Source organism: Morone saxatilis, unplaced genomic scaffold (assembly GCF_004916995.1).
Source record: "Morone saxatilis isolate NCDOM2014 unplaced genomic scaffold, NCSU_SB_2.0 Contig19, whole genome shotgun sequence".
NCBI lineage: Eukaryota > Metazoa > Chordata > Actinopteri > Moronidae > Morone > Morone saxatilis.
This window is the reverse complement of record NW_023339751.1, coordinates 11,255,718-11,269,888: the sequence shown is the minus strand read 5'-3', so window position 1 is coordinate 11,269,888 and position 14,171 is coordinate 11,255,718. Positions and strand designations below refer to the sequence as shown.

General features: G+C 42.4%; 1 protein-coding gene across 1 annotated transcript; it reads right to left on the bottom strand.

The window, feature by feature from the left end:
• Positions 1-12,829: 12,829 nt before the first annotated feature.
• Positions 12,830-13,616, bottom strand: LOC118329734 (cystatin-like). Its single transcript, XM_035664002.1, has 3 exons — positions 13,288-13,616; positions 13,098-13,205; positions 12,830-12,953 (listed from the first exon to the last, which is right to left on the bottom strand). The coding sequence occupies exons 1-3, from the start codon at positions 13,498-13,500 to the stop codon at positions 12,858-12,860; spliced, it is 417 nt and encodes a 138-aa protein (XP_035519895.1). The 5' UTR covers positions 13,501-13,616; the 3' UTR covers positions 12,830-12,857.
• Between the last annotated feature and the right edge of the window lie 555 nt (positions 13,617-14,171).

The following is a 14,171-nucleotide window of genomic DNA, read 5'->3' as shown; positions in this document are numbered from 1 at the left end:
CACACACACACACACACGCTGTTCTGTGGTGGGTATGTGTAATATCCATAAGAGTCAATTGGCAGCAGACGGTTAACACTGATCAGGATAAGGACCCAGCTTTGACCCCCCGCCCCCTCCCCTCCAACCTTTTCGAAAAGGTCCTATGTTACCATGGTGACAAGGCCAAGGCACGTGCCTCCCATTGTTGAGCTGTGTCCTCCAGGGTCAGCCGCACATCCAGTTAGAGGTCAAATGTCACCCAGGCCTCTCAGTTAGGTCACCACTCACCAGCCTTCAGCCTTTGACCCCAACAAACACTGAAACAAACAGAATAGGGGGAGAGAGGGGAGGACAAGATGGCCGAATTAAACATATTTACTCAACAATTCTCCACGACTGTTTAGGATATTCTGATAAGTGTGCATTTGCTGTGCTTCAGGCCTTTTGAGTGCAGAGTAGCAGTGCAGTCCTGTGTGGGCAATGCACAGTGAGGTGCAGAGAATCACTCTGCTTGTTACAGTATGTCTCCCTCTTGTGGTGAAGTACGATGCTTTGGAAATGTCACATTTTATGTGGAATTCAAAGTGGGGCACAAAAAAGAAGAATATGGGACATCCTGGTGGCCCTGTGGTTAAGACTTTACCATACAACCACAACAAGTCCGGTTGGATTCAAGTCCTTCAACTTTCTTAATGTTTCTGTCTACATCTGAACTGTAAATTATATAATAAAGTAAAAAATAACAAAAAATAGACCACATTTATACTGAGATTTGTCGCACTGATTGTCTAAAAAGAATCAAGTATAATTTCTATCTCGTGTTTTTGACACGTCACTTAATGATTCAAACAAAAAAACAAACAAAAAAAAAAACAACATATTTTACATATAATGAGTCACATATTCATCGTGCTCATGCGTAGCATCTACCTGACAATACCTCTTAACCCAACCTGATTGTACTTAATTAACAAAACACTATCAGCTATTGGAGTTTAACTGACCAAATCAGACATATGTCCACACATTTTGGAAAGTCTTTTGCCAGAGGTGCCATCTTTTCCATTGAGCCTCAATGCATTTCGGGATATTCAGGTCATCGAGTTGCAAAGTGTTGCTCAGGCGTTGACAAAAGAAAAATCTTAAGTTTATTAAACGGAACAGGCTGACAGTCCACACTTTGTTAGGCAGTGAATGAACAGAGTGGTTTTGACAGGCCTAACCTCTTAAGCTTCGGGTCCCACTGAGCTCGGCACAGCTAGAGCTAAATGCCATCTGTCCCAACATCATGAGGCCCCCCCAACCTGTCCCCCAACAGTTTAGCATAAAAATCATGCATTACTGCTATTAATGAAGAATAGAAGATAATTCTACTCATCTGATCCTCAGCGAGTCCTTAAATTAATTAAAAATACTTCGTCTTCAGTAAAGGCGTACTTTCAAGTGAGATATTTTAAAGCTGACCAGGTTAAATGCTTTGCAAACAATAGCTGTGCTTGTAATCCACATCATTTGGTTTTCAAAAGGAAACATGCAAGGTGTGTGCACTATGGGTAATCAGAAAACCACATTCTTTGAAGACTTTAATTAAAGTTGCGGTGAATGTTTTTTTATTTATTTAATATGTTTAAATGTGTTTCAAAAAATTATCCTATGTTGTGTCTCTCTTTCTGCCTACACCTGTAACCTGGGCCCTGGTTACGTGCCCTGCTGTATGGTTAAACTTGAAAATGAAGAACAGTCAAAGCACTGAAAACGAAGTGAGAAAAAGCTGAGAAAGAAGAAAGTTAATCTAAGCTGGTGACCCTTTAATAGTATTTTGTTTTATATATAATAATGCTAGTCAAACTCTTTTACCAATATTGGCTTTAATAAAGGAGATAGCACAGAGTTTCAGCTCCAGCTGCACACTAGTCTGACACTGACAACCTATTCAAACTACAAATCATTGTTTTCTTCAGTTAGTCTCTCACTGTGACTCATCAATGGCCATTTCAAATTCGTTTTTCAACCAATTCGTTTTTTACGCTTTACTGACTTCCACATACAACACCGAACAATAAAATAATGATATCACCATATGAACTTTGGTCTCCATCTTTTCACAATGTTGTCTGCTCCGTTAGCTGTCATCTAATGTTAAGAGCAAAGAACGACCTCTGTGCCCAGTAGCCAATGTGTGTTCTTTAGCACTTAATTAAGGCTCTGGACCTTCAATGTACAAGCAATTGTCTTTCTCTAACAAAAAGACTGACGCATTGTATCAGTTGGAGGTAAATTTATCAAAGGCGGCCGATACAATGGACAGAGCAGCCCAAATTATGAAACAGGTCTGTAAGGGGCCTCCTGGTGAGCCATATTGTACTGTTTGTTGATGGTCCAGTTTGGAGTGAATGACATGTGGTGAGATTCAGATAGCACAGCACAGAAATGCAGATGTACATGTACAACTCCATAATTGTGAGTGCATGTGCAGCATGGTGTGCGAGAGTTGTGTGAAATGATGTGGGGTTACGGTAAACGAGGCCATGCTGAGAAACACAGGCAACCCCGTAGACCTCTCAGAGGTGCACACTGGCTAAAAACAATTGAGATCTCCATGAACTGATGTGACATGTGTATGTGTCCCAGCCTTTCCGTTAGAGGAGCCCTACTACAGAGGTGGAGGGAAAAAAAACTGCAAGAAGAAAGGGAGGGAAAGTAGGATGAGGAGGGGGCAACAACAAGGTCTGAGCACAGAATCTGAGTGTGGTTTCATCTAATGTGCAGCTTTTTAGGCCAAATAGAAGGACGATAAGATGCACAGAATGTTTTCAGTCACTAGTCTTTCTCTCAATGATTTTTGTCGGTGGTCGGGTGGATTTATACAGCAGGACTATTAATCTTTATAGCTGCAATGATTGGTTGATTAACTGATTAAAGATTACAGTTGGTATGCATAAAGACAAACGTTCTCTGGTTCCAGCGTCTCCAATGCACGTATTTGCCGGTTTAACATATAAACTGTAAATCTTGCACTACTGGTCGAAAAAAAAAAAAAATTAAATTAAATTAAAGATTTATCTCAGACCTCTGATGGACATTTTTAAGTATTGTCTGACATTTTATCGACAAAGCGATTAATCGAGAAAATAATCAGCAGATATAAAAATAATCATTAGTTGCAGTCCTACTAATCTTACCTATACAAAACAATCTGCTAGCTAACACTCCTTTTATACTCGACACTTCTCTATGGTACTGTGGACACCAGTTTTAATTTGCCTTTTGTTCGGTGTGGGACTGGCTGCCATTTAGCTCCTGCACTGCAGTGTCAGATGAAATGGTCCGATGGCACATCAGACTACTGACTGTCCTGACCATATTTACATCCCATCTCAGTTATTGGACGCATAATTCCTCCACGCATCTCTTCAATCTTATATCACCCACACACATGCGGCCGACTACAATTATAATTTCATATGCCCCAGTGTATCAGCCACCCGAGCAATTTTCTGCCATTTAAATGTGAATTTATGTCTCATGTAAATGAGTGGGGAGTCGATTTAGGCCCATTGGAGGACTGGCCTTTTCCCAGGGAGCATTTCTGTTATAGGCCTCTGGTCATTTCAAGGTCCCCGTTCATCACCTTGATTTAACAGACGGCACAAGCACTGAATGAGGCCTCGCCATCTTATCCACTTCTCTCCTAACCTAAATACAGCATCGCCAAATCTTACAGCAAGTAGCAACTCATTTTTTACAAAGTTTACTAGAGGAACAATCCAATGGTATCTCCCTAAAATAATATCGCTCTCTGCTCACCGTTTATAAAATAGTTAATTAAACTTGAATGTCATCAGTTCCCGTGATGGGATTATTTTTGACTCAAAAATACACAGAACAAAAGTCATAAAGTAATATTACATTTCAGCTATCTTCATAATAAACTGGCAAATTTCACTGTATAGAAAAGGTATCATCTCTGCTCCTCTCTGAGCTGAAGGAAACCTGCACGTACCATTGTGTGGGTTAACTCCCGTCTGTCTATGAAGGTGTTAACAATGTTAGCACATGGCTCACCTCGAGCTACGGGGATATAAACACTTTTAAACCCAACATAAGCAGAAGGAAATCTAGTTGTTTAATAACTAATCAATTATGGGTTTCTAGTTCATTCTTCACTTAATAATAACAACTTTATTTATATAGGACCTTTCGACAGACAAAGCGTCGTGATACACAAAATACTTAAGTTCGTATTTCAGTTGTAAACGAGTTTGAAGGAGTATTTTATATTTCTTTAAATGGCCTGTTTTCAGTGCTGAGGATAAAACCCTTGACCAAACATTGTAATTAGTGCATCTTTCACAGGGTCAGTTATTGGCTGTTTTATTGGCCACATCACAACATGGCGAGCAGTAATATGTGACCTTTACAAAGAGCATTTCATGACAACCCGGACACCGTCTCACTTCAGTACGACCCCATCAGAAGGGCACGTTTCTTTTCACATTCATCCGGGTAAAAAAAAACATCTGTAGGTGTCTTTATACATACTGCCTGCACAATACAGTCAAACATTTAATTCCTTTAATAAACTTTTTTCTCCATTTCTTTTATATTGCTCTGCACACTTGAGTGGCAGAAATAGAATTAAAAGATTGTTTCCACACTTGAAAGAATATATTGAACTTTTATGAATCATTTTAGGGTGGCAGGACAGTTTTTACCTTATTTAAGCACTTGTGTGTGGTGGGCTTTTTTCACATTAAGTTAGCCACCGTTGCAGATCAGTAGATAAATTTGAAGTGAACCCTTCAGCTGATCAAACTATGTCTGAAAGACAAGACCTTGAACACATGATCAATCACCCGCTCTTATCACAACAATAACCAGTCCACCTGCTGCTTATCACACGCGCTCTCCAAAACCGCCGGCAGTATTGCAAAATACACAGAGCCCGCAGCATACTCTACCTCGTGTCTTATCCGAAACCCAAGGTCTTTACACTCATCCATCAAATACAGCTGGTCTTTGCCCATACCATAGAGCTATAGTTCATTTGGTAGTGTCCTGGCTTAGTTTAACAAAATAAGTTGTTAAATTTTATGTTTAAAAAAAATTGAGCAGATGAAAGACGACCAAATAAAATAAATTGAATATATATCCGGGAAAGGGGAAAATACAGGAAGAATGTGCCTTTGGATGATATTGGTCAAATTTGAAGTTCATATGGGGGTGAGGCACACACAGAGCTCTTTAACAAGTGACATCAGGTGCATGCAGGGAAACAAGATGTCAAGCGGGCATGAGGAAGCATTGTTTTGAGGCTACTTAAGTGGTACAGTTGCAGGGAGGGAAGGGCCTTCAATAACACGTCGCACTCACACTGCTTACAGTATTTACAAAGGGGCGATGTTACCTTGCAATCTTAGGAAGCAGCCTCCTCATCCTTTTTATTGAGTATATTTTTGGGTATTTTAAGAGGTTTAAAGCCACGGGCATTACAGACTTCACCTTGTGTACGTTCTAATGCAACTAGAGAACCACGGCTGATAGAAACGGTGTTTCTAAATCAAACACACGGTGACTGTGTATGATTTGTAAGTCACACCGTAAAAATTTCACCTCTCGTCATAGTTTAAAAAGACATGGCACCGCACAAATGTGTTGCTTGAGTTACGGCGCAGGGTTAAGACAAAGTCCAGAGAAATGCAGTGTTGCAGGTAAAGTGCTGTGTAATTCCAGCCCTGAGAAGGGACTTAAGGGACCCAGAAAAAGAGCAATGCGGCTCACCGTGCATTTGTGATTGATGGCCTCTGTCTGTGCAATAGCTGACTGAGCAACATGTACATCTCTCTTATTCACACACTTAATGGCATGCACACATCCTATAGCGTGCACAGTCTAACATAAAATGAACCACAACCCATATAAGTAATTTGCATGTGGAGCCTCCCTTGAAATAATACACACCAGGCCCGTCATGGTGGCTCATTTGGTTGAAGGAACATACCATTTGGAGTCCAACCTGGGATCTTTGTCGTATGTCTTCTTTCATCCCCTCCAATTGGTTGCTTTCTGACGTCACGCACACTGTTGAATCAAAAAAAAAAAAAAAAAACACAGGAACAGAATCTTTAAAATCCTTCAGAAATGTGCATAATATACAAATCGTTGTACTTTGTTGATAATATGGATCAACAAACTGCATACTGTACAAGCACATCCCCCCCCTACCCCAATGCTTGATCCTGTCACGTCTCTGTTGTCTGGTGCCAAGACATGTCTGGTCTGGCTGATGGCCAGGCTGGGCTGGTCGCCACCACAGCCCCAGCAGCCTAGCAGGCAGGCCTAGTTTAATGCTGACACATCGCTAACATCAGCCAGGGAGAAGAGACCTCTGGGAGATGCTGAAACATCAGCAAAGCACCATTTCAGATTTACAAGGAGGGATACACTTGCTCATCTGCAGTAGAATTTAAGAAAATGTCACACGATCATTGTGGCCCTTAAAGGCTTAATGATTACATGCATTAAAAGATACCCGTGAGGCCGAGACGAGGTATGTCGGCAGAAAATAGTGAAAATGCTGTAAAAAAAAAAAAGCCACACCCCCCCACACACAAAAATAAAACTGATTATTCACATAAAGATATCATAAAGCAACTTTTACTATTTTCCTCTAAAAAAGAAAAACATACAATATTGATATTGTCCTCATTTGCAGCAGTTCACATTCAGTGCAGCGTTGTGTTCAGGGTGTAGCATTCAAGAGCTACAGACACATAAAACCTGTCTACATATTGGATAAATTGGTATTTTAGTGGTTTAAATGGGTTAGATTTCTGTCAAATCATTTTTTTTTTGTATAAACAAACATATAAGGCAGTAATAAAAAAAGAGAACAGAATACCTGATTCCTGCAAAGAGAATATATTTTGTTTACAGGGATTTTTGGGGGAAATCCACCGAGCAGTGTTACCATTTATAAGAGTGGATGACATTTGCAAACAATCAGGATATCATTTAAATCCCTGCGTGATGAAGTGAGTTAAAATTACATCAGGAAAAGTAAAAAAATAAAAAATAAAAAATATGACTATAAACTGGAACTAAAAACTGACTTCTTCACAATCCAGATCTTATATTTGTTCAGATGTATATGATTATAACGGCTGCCCTTTGTGCTTAGCAAGCTATGCAAATGAGATTGGCAGAAACGTGTCATCGATATGCGCAGATCTAACCAGGAGTGCCACTGATTGATGATGCAAACCTTCTCCTTATAGCCTTTTTTGTGACCTCTGACTTCTCACCCCTCAAGGGGTTAAACTTATTACCCTTTGACTCGCGTGACCTCTGCTGTGAAAGGAGGTAGATTGAAGGATGACCACAGCTTAGGTCCTATTGGCCGCTCTCTGACCAAACTGTGGCCAGAGGGCTGACCATCCAAACCCTACAGGGATGTGACCCTGGCCCTGCCACACGCTCTGTGGATAATACTATTAACAGGTCAATACAAGCCTAAAAAAAAAAAAAGGGGGGGGGGGAGAGAGAGAACACTGCTTTTACCAAAAGGATGAGCAGAAGAAAGGGATGAGGGGGAGATATTGTGGAAGGAACAGATTTGCAGGATGTACTTGAAGGTTATTTGTCAGTTCTGTTTGAACAAATGGTCAACAATTTGATTTCCAAACAGGGATGTAATGACCGGGAGAATTTCTGAAAGCCACAGAGAGACAATAAGAGAAGGGCTGTCCGGACAACTTCAATATTGTTTTAAAAAATATGGTAATTTACAGAGTACATGGCCATTATCGTGCCCTGAGCAAACACGCAAAAGCTAGGAAAGTGAGCCAAGTGTAAATTCAAGAAATCCCACCAACATAATGCGATCATTTTAGCCTAGTCATCCCTGTAAAATCACGTTAAAGCTCAGTATGTCACATAAAATGATGTAGATGTTAAATGTAGAATTAAAAAGAAATGTAAAACTTATGATTCTGTTGAATATAGAAATAAAACGTCTATAATAAATATTCTTATAAATATATCAGAGCAGTGTTGCTTTACACTGTACCTCCCATCTCCAGTATGAGCAGAAGAGGGGTGTATTGGGTGTTTGCCAATACAGCACGTTACATGCATGCAAGACATGTGCTCTCTCTCTCACTCACACTCACTCACTCCCTCACTCACACACAGACACCACGTTATAGGATTATAAGCCATTTTTGCTGCTATTTCCCTTATTTCTCTCATATAAATCACATAATTTGAGTCGGCCTCTGAATAATGAAGTTTTTATAGGACGCATAAACCTACTATTTTAAGATGAAACGGCAAACAATATGCAGCATGGCCACAACTCAACTGACTAATCGTTTTTCTAAATTGTGTTACTGTTACTGTAACAAATGCTGGGCAATGTGACAACGATGAACCACCCAAAAAAAAAAACTCTCAAAATTCACTCTGATCAGCTCCAACTCTTTCACATCCACCATCACTACTATCACACCCATTAAAACCAACAATATTCTTGCTGTTACTGTAAAAATGTTGCAATGTATTTCTACTAGACTTGATTTGACTGCACGCCTCTACCCAAACATGAATACGCATATAGAGGGTGTACACAGGGCATACATAATGCGCTTTGTCTCCCTCCACCCTTAAGAGTTCTGCCCCAATAAAAATAATAAAATGCAAGACTAAATAATGCAACAAGCAGCCAAAGCTAGGACTCCTACAAAATTAGTTTAGAAAAGGGCATTACGGGATGATAAAATAAAATCGAGCTGCAACACATGTAGCCGATAGAACCCACTCTACTAAAGTTGTCAGACCTGCGGCTACAGTAGAGCTTGTAAACAACCCTGCAAGCATGCAGTCGGTCTCACACAAACGCACATGCAATCTCACACAAACTAATACACATTAGTGGCAAAGGTTCACCGATTACGCCGAACAATGAAGAGGGGAAATCTTCCGAGTGAAGAAGGAAAACCAAAACCAAAAGAAAACTAAAAAGAGATCTGGGTTAAATGGCAAAAATGAGAAAGAAACAGATTGAAACAGTACCTTCTAAAGCATCCATGTGATGAGAGAAGGGTGGGACACCTGCAGAACCTTGCATGGTCTATCCAGAGCTCTTCAGCGACTGCTTCCTCACAGAGCAGAGTGTGTGTATGAGCCAGAGAGAGAGTATGTGTGTGTGTGTCGGTGGCTGAGGGAGGGGATCCTACCCCTCCTCCTTAGGACTGTGCCTCCTTAACAGGATGGAGGGGTAGGTGGGGCCACTGCAATAAAGCAAACACACACATTTTTCTATGGTTGTTATGTCCTCGCTGCTCTCGCTCTTTCCCGCCTCCACACTTCCATCTTTCTGCCTCTTTCCAAGACTTGCTCTCAACCTCCTTCCCTCGCAGACTTGCTCTCGTTCCTCTTGCCTCGTGCTTCCCTCTGAATCTCAGTCTGTCGGCAAGGCTCTTACACTCTCCCTCCTACCTTTCATCTCCCACCCCCTCCCCTACCCCTTGCCCCGATCCCTTCCTCTCTGACTGTATGGTAATATTAACATGCTCCCATTAATCTGAAGAGGAGAGGGACATATGCTGTTTCTGGCTGGTGGTCCACAACCTGCTAAACTCCTGGGGTGTGTGTGCTGTGTGCGCGCGTCCCGTCGGTCTTTAGTCTCATAATACTACAGCGCTGAGATTAAGCGGGACAGTCAGAGAGCATGGTGTGGTTGAGAGATGAAAAGAGAGGAGAGGGACGGTGGGGAGAGGAGTGGTGCCACGATCAACAGCAGTGAAGCACACTTTTTTTAACCTTTTATAGTTCTTCTTGCTCTGGGTCGCTGTGCCGCCACCCCTCCTCCCCTGCACTCATCCGGCCACCGAACACATATCCCATCTGATTCGGGGAGTAACCGTCCCTACATAAATCATTCCCTTATTCCATTGGCCACACGTTACATTGAAAGTATTGATTGCCACCCCCCCCCCCCCCNNCCCTGCGGCAGCACTGATTGCAAGGAAACCCTTCACAACGGTCACAAACAGGAAGTGGAGAAACAAACCACGGGTGTGTTTCGATTGACCACAATGGCGGATTTCAGCGGCTTTGGTCACAACACTGAAGAAGGGAGATGTATGTTTTGCTTGCACATGGCTCACGTGATGGAAATCTAAAGACGGCATTAAAATACAAAGAAAACCAAACAGGTACAACACAAGGAATGAATCAGTACAATGTGACAAGCAGTTCAAAACGACACTTCAATCTGTAGCCACGCTCAAAAAACAACCCCGGAAGCATCAATACTACAATAGCAACTATTACATACATCTGTATTTCAGTATGTCCAAATCTAATATCAGTCTGCCAAGATTAGGCTAATATCTTAAGTTTGGCTGTAGCCACATTAAAAACAGGCGTAGTTGTGGCGTAAACACCAAACCGTTCAAAAGGTGAGACAAAATAACAGCAAATGAAACTCTATGGTTTCAAACGAGCCACTGTGCTTAGATTAAAACTGACCATCAGAAGAGCAAACGCTGCCGTTTCCATGACAGCACAGCTGAGGATACTTTGAACTCTGACCTTCTACTCCTGCCTGTGCTCTGAAGCGGTGACCAAACCCAGGGTCAATCAAAAATTAGGTCAGCAGGGGTCAAATGGTAATGACCCCTCTGTGGTTACGCAACCTCACCATATCAACCTCCTCCCAGGAGCATCTTCAGCATCGTTCCTCCTAATCAGAGGAGTGCACCTTCCAGGAGTACAGGGTGATGCTGCCTGTGCATAATGAGACAGGTAAGTGTCATTACGCATGAAAGAGTGAGAGGTAAATACGGAAAGCTGAAATAAGACAGACTTCAGTCCATTCTTGCCATACACCGATACGTTAATACCTCAGTTTAAATGGTAGACATTTTGTATTGACCTAACACCTCAGGTATTCCTTTAGAAGTGACTTTAATAGAATAAGTGGCCTACGTTAATCCACAATGATGTACCATAACTTGGGATAGACAAAGAGGGCGGTGAGCAGCAAAGTGCAATAATAGTTATCTCAACACAAGGTACGCGGTGAAAAGCCTGCCTGGGTACTGTAGACGAGTTAAGTTAGAGAGAAGAACGGTGAAATATTCAGGAGCAACATTTTTCCTGGAAGGTTTACTGGAGGCCAGTGGTGACTCAGCACAAAATAGAGGATGGTTTAATAACTAATAAATAAAATAAGTCACATCCATCAACAATGATGCAGGACAACTGTCAAAAACTACCGGATTTGTCCAGTGAAGAATGTGGTTAAAAGACATCCCGAGAGGAAGAGGGGATGATCTTTAAGAAAGGATGACACTGTCTTGGGGTAGAGAAACTGGGTTGGAAGAGAAGGGGGAAAAGACAGATGAAGGGGTGGAGGGACTGATCAGAGGGGTGCCAGACACAAAGAGGCCAGGCCATGGCCGGTGGCACGCGATGGGCAGATTAACCAGCGTTTCCTCCCCTAACTGAAGCATTAGGACACCTGACTGAGTCCCGCCAATGGCAGCCAGCCAAGGATTTGTGGGGGGGGGGAGACAAGCTGGGGCTCGCCTTTCAACACTCAGGCTCTTCAACAACACAAAGAGGGGTGGGGTGCTGTTCGTAAGGGGGAAAAAAAAAAAAAAAAATAGGGGGTGATGGGCTGGTGGCTTGGAGTGGGGAGGGAGAGGGGGGGCTACAAGCCTTACCCCTCACCATCTGCTGCCCAGGCTAAGTGAGGACAGGGGTAGGGCCAGAGTGCGGGGTGGAGTATGTGAGCGTGTGCACAGAAAACACACGTGTATCTGCGCGCACGCACCTGTTAGTGTGTCAGTGGGTGGGTGGGTGAGTGGTGTGGCAGATGGACGGGGCATACTCCTGGCACCAGAGCGTCGATGTTAGTCATCCCACGTTAAGGAGTATCCCCCCCCTCCCCCCCTCTCTTCCCCCACATTCCTAACCCCTGCTACCTAATCCACAGTGCCAGCCAATTCTTTATGTTTTGCTCAGTTTGATTAAGACATCCATGATTAGAGACATTATGGGGCTGGGTTAGAGGGTGTGTGTGCGTGAACCGCTTATCCATGTGGTTGTTTACTGTAACCAAAGCCAAACAGATGCAGCCTGTTTCGCCCCAATGCCACTTAGCATTATCTCCTTTTTTAACAACTACTGTAAGGCGCAGTTAATCCTAGTTTTCGTTTCCTTCTCTTGGAAGTGTGTCGCAATATGTGGTTGGGCGAAGGGAAACCCCTAAAACTACCAGATCAAATACCTATATTACACTACTTTCCCAAACTACACACACTTAGACACCCTCATGTAGTAATTGACTGTTATTTTCCCCCCGCCCGCTGTGTGTTTATCCGCACATTATCAGTGAGCTATATATTCCCCCTGCAACAAAAAAAAAAAGGGGGTCAGAGTAGCAGACAGTTCAGTCTTGCTGAGCAGTAATCTGAAAATGCCTGTAATCCTCCATACAGAGCCCTTCTGGAGACCGTGATTGTAGTGTGGAGAGGTGTAGCCTCGTCTCCGTTTAGCAGCCATGTGTCTGACCGAGCTTGACACGCAACCAGAGCCTTACAGCTGCCAGGACACACACTGAGAGATGAGGCACAGTAAAGCTGCCCCGGTCACTCACTGGAATAATTATGCCATTTTTCACCCTATACAATGCACAGTGAGTGCAGGTCACTGAACTTATTCAACTCAGTGTTGGAACAAGTGGCATATCTGGGAGCCAATGAAAATCACTGGTTTCTGAAATTTGAGATGAACACAAACACACGCGCGCACACACACACACACACACAAACACTGATCACAGATAAAAAGTTTACTTGACAACACTAGCAATCAGACCCATGATTGTTACACTTATTTTGAGTAAGTACACTTGAATCTTCCCAAGGAATTTCTGTAACGACGAAGTGGCACCTTAGTTCCTGAAATATATGGAAAATTAGAGCATTATTTTCACAATTTCCTTACAAACGTGCATTGGAGCAGGGAAGGTGCACATTTACACTCACTGTATTGATTTCCTCCTGCCTCCCCAGCAGGTGCACCAACTACAATTGTGAACTTACCTTGGGTTCAGAGTGGTAGACACATGGCTCAGTGTCAGTAGTGTCGCTGGTCTTGCACATTGTACGACCAAGCTTCACTTCCAGGATGTAGTTTATTCCCGCGACCACCTAAATGAGACAGCAGGAGTCATTAAACGCGTGTTTGTAGTTTAAAAATCACTTGTAACATGACTCCAGAATGAAGTTTTACCTGGATTTTGGCCGAGGTTATGTTCACAATTTTGTAGGCAAACAAGTCCTCCGCGTTGTCCCTGTTGTATTCAACCATAGCGAACAGTGCTGCCCGCACAACCCCGGTGCTGTTTACGGGGACTTCGTGGGGCTGACCGGGCATCGTGTACTCGTGTACGGCTACAACGCAACCAGCCGAGGCACAGACGAAAATACAAAACCAGGCGAACATCTTAAAGTTGCTCTGAAGTAGCTGAGGAGAGTCCCACCGTTTGCGTTCAAAGCCAGGGTTATAATAAAGCAGCTAGAAACGCTCACCGGTTTCCTATCTGCTGATTAAACTATGAAAGTCCGAACTGAAAATCACCACTGACCAGAAACTTCTGGGTTGCGCGGCAACCGCGTTGCTAAGCTGCCGTGAAGCTGGTGTTGCTGGTGGAAAACAGGCTAATTTGTGTGAATATACTAAATAAAAGTATGGGAATAACATATTTTTATTATTAGGAGAAATACAGTAATGTTTCGGTCTGTTCTCTGGCTACATATATAACCCTACATGTTAAGCACGTGTGCCATTTGATAATTAAAACAGCATTATTGGCAGGGTCAACCTTCCCTCCATTACTCACACAGGCCTACATTTCATGGCTCATAATTCATAAAATGATTGAAAATTTAAAGAAAATAACACATTAGCAACAGTGTGGTCAAGGGTTATTGTTTTTTGACACAGTGGAATATTTTCCACATTATTCAACATAAAAAAAACCCTACTTTAATATCAAAATATAACCATAAAAATATAACAGAATTCACAGGTGTCCACTGTCTTTAAACAATCGGCAGTTGTTTTAGAAGTCATATAATTAAGATGAATGGAAGTCAGCTGTGTGAAATTAAAGT

Coding starts and splice junctions, on each gene's coding strand:
- LOC118329734 (XM_035664002.1), bottom strand. CDS start 13,500: ATGTTCGCCTGGTTTTGTATTTTCGTCTGTGCCTCGGCTGGTTGCGTT. Junction 13,206..13,287: donor TAACCTCGGCCAAAATCCAG/GTAAAACTTCAT, acceptor TGTCTCATTTAG/GTGGTCGCGGGAATAAACTA. Junction 12,954..13,097: donor TCTACCACTCTGAACCCAAG/GTAAGTTCACAA, acceptor CATATATTTCAG/GAACTAAGGTGCCACTTCGT.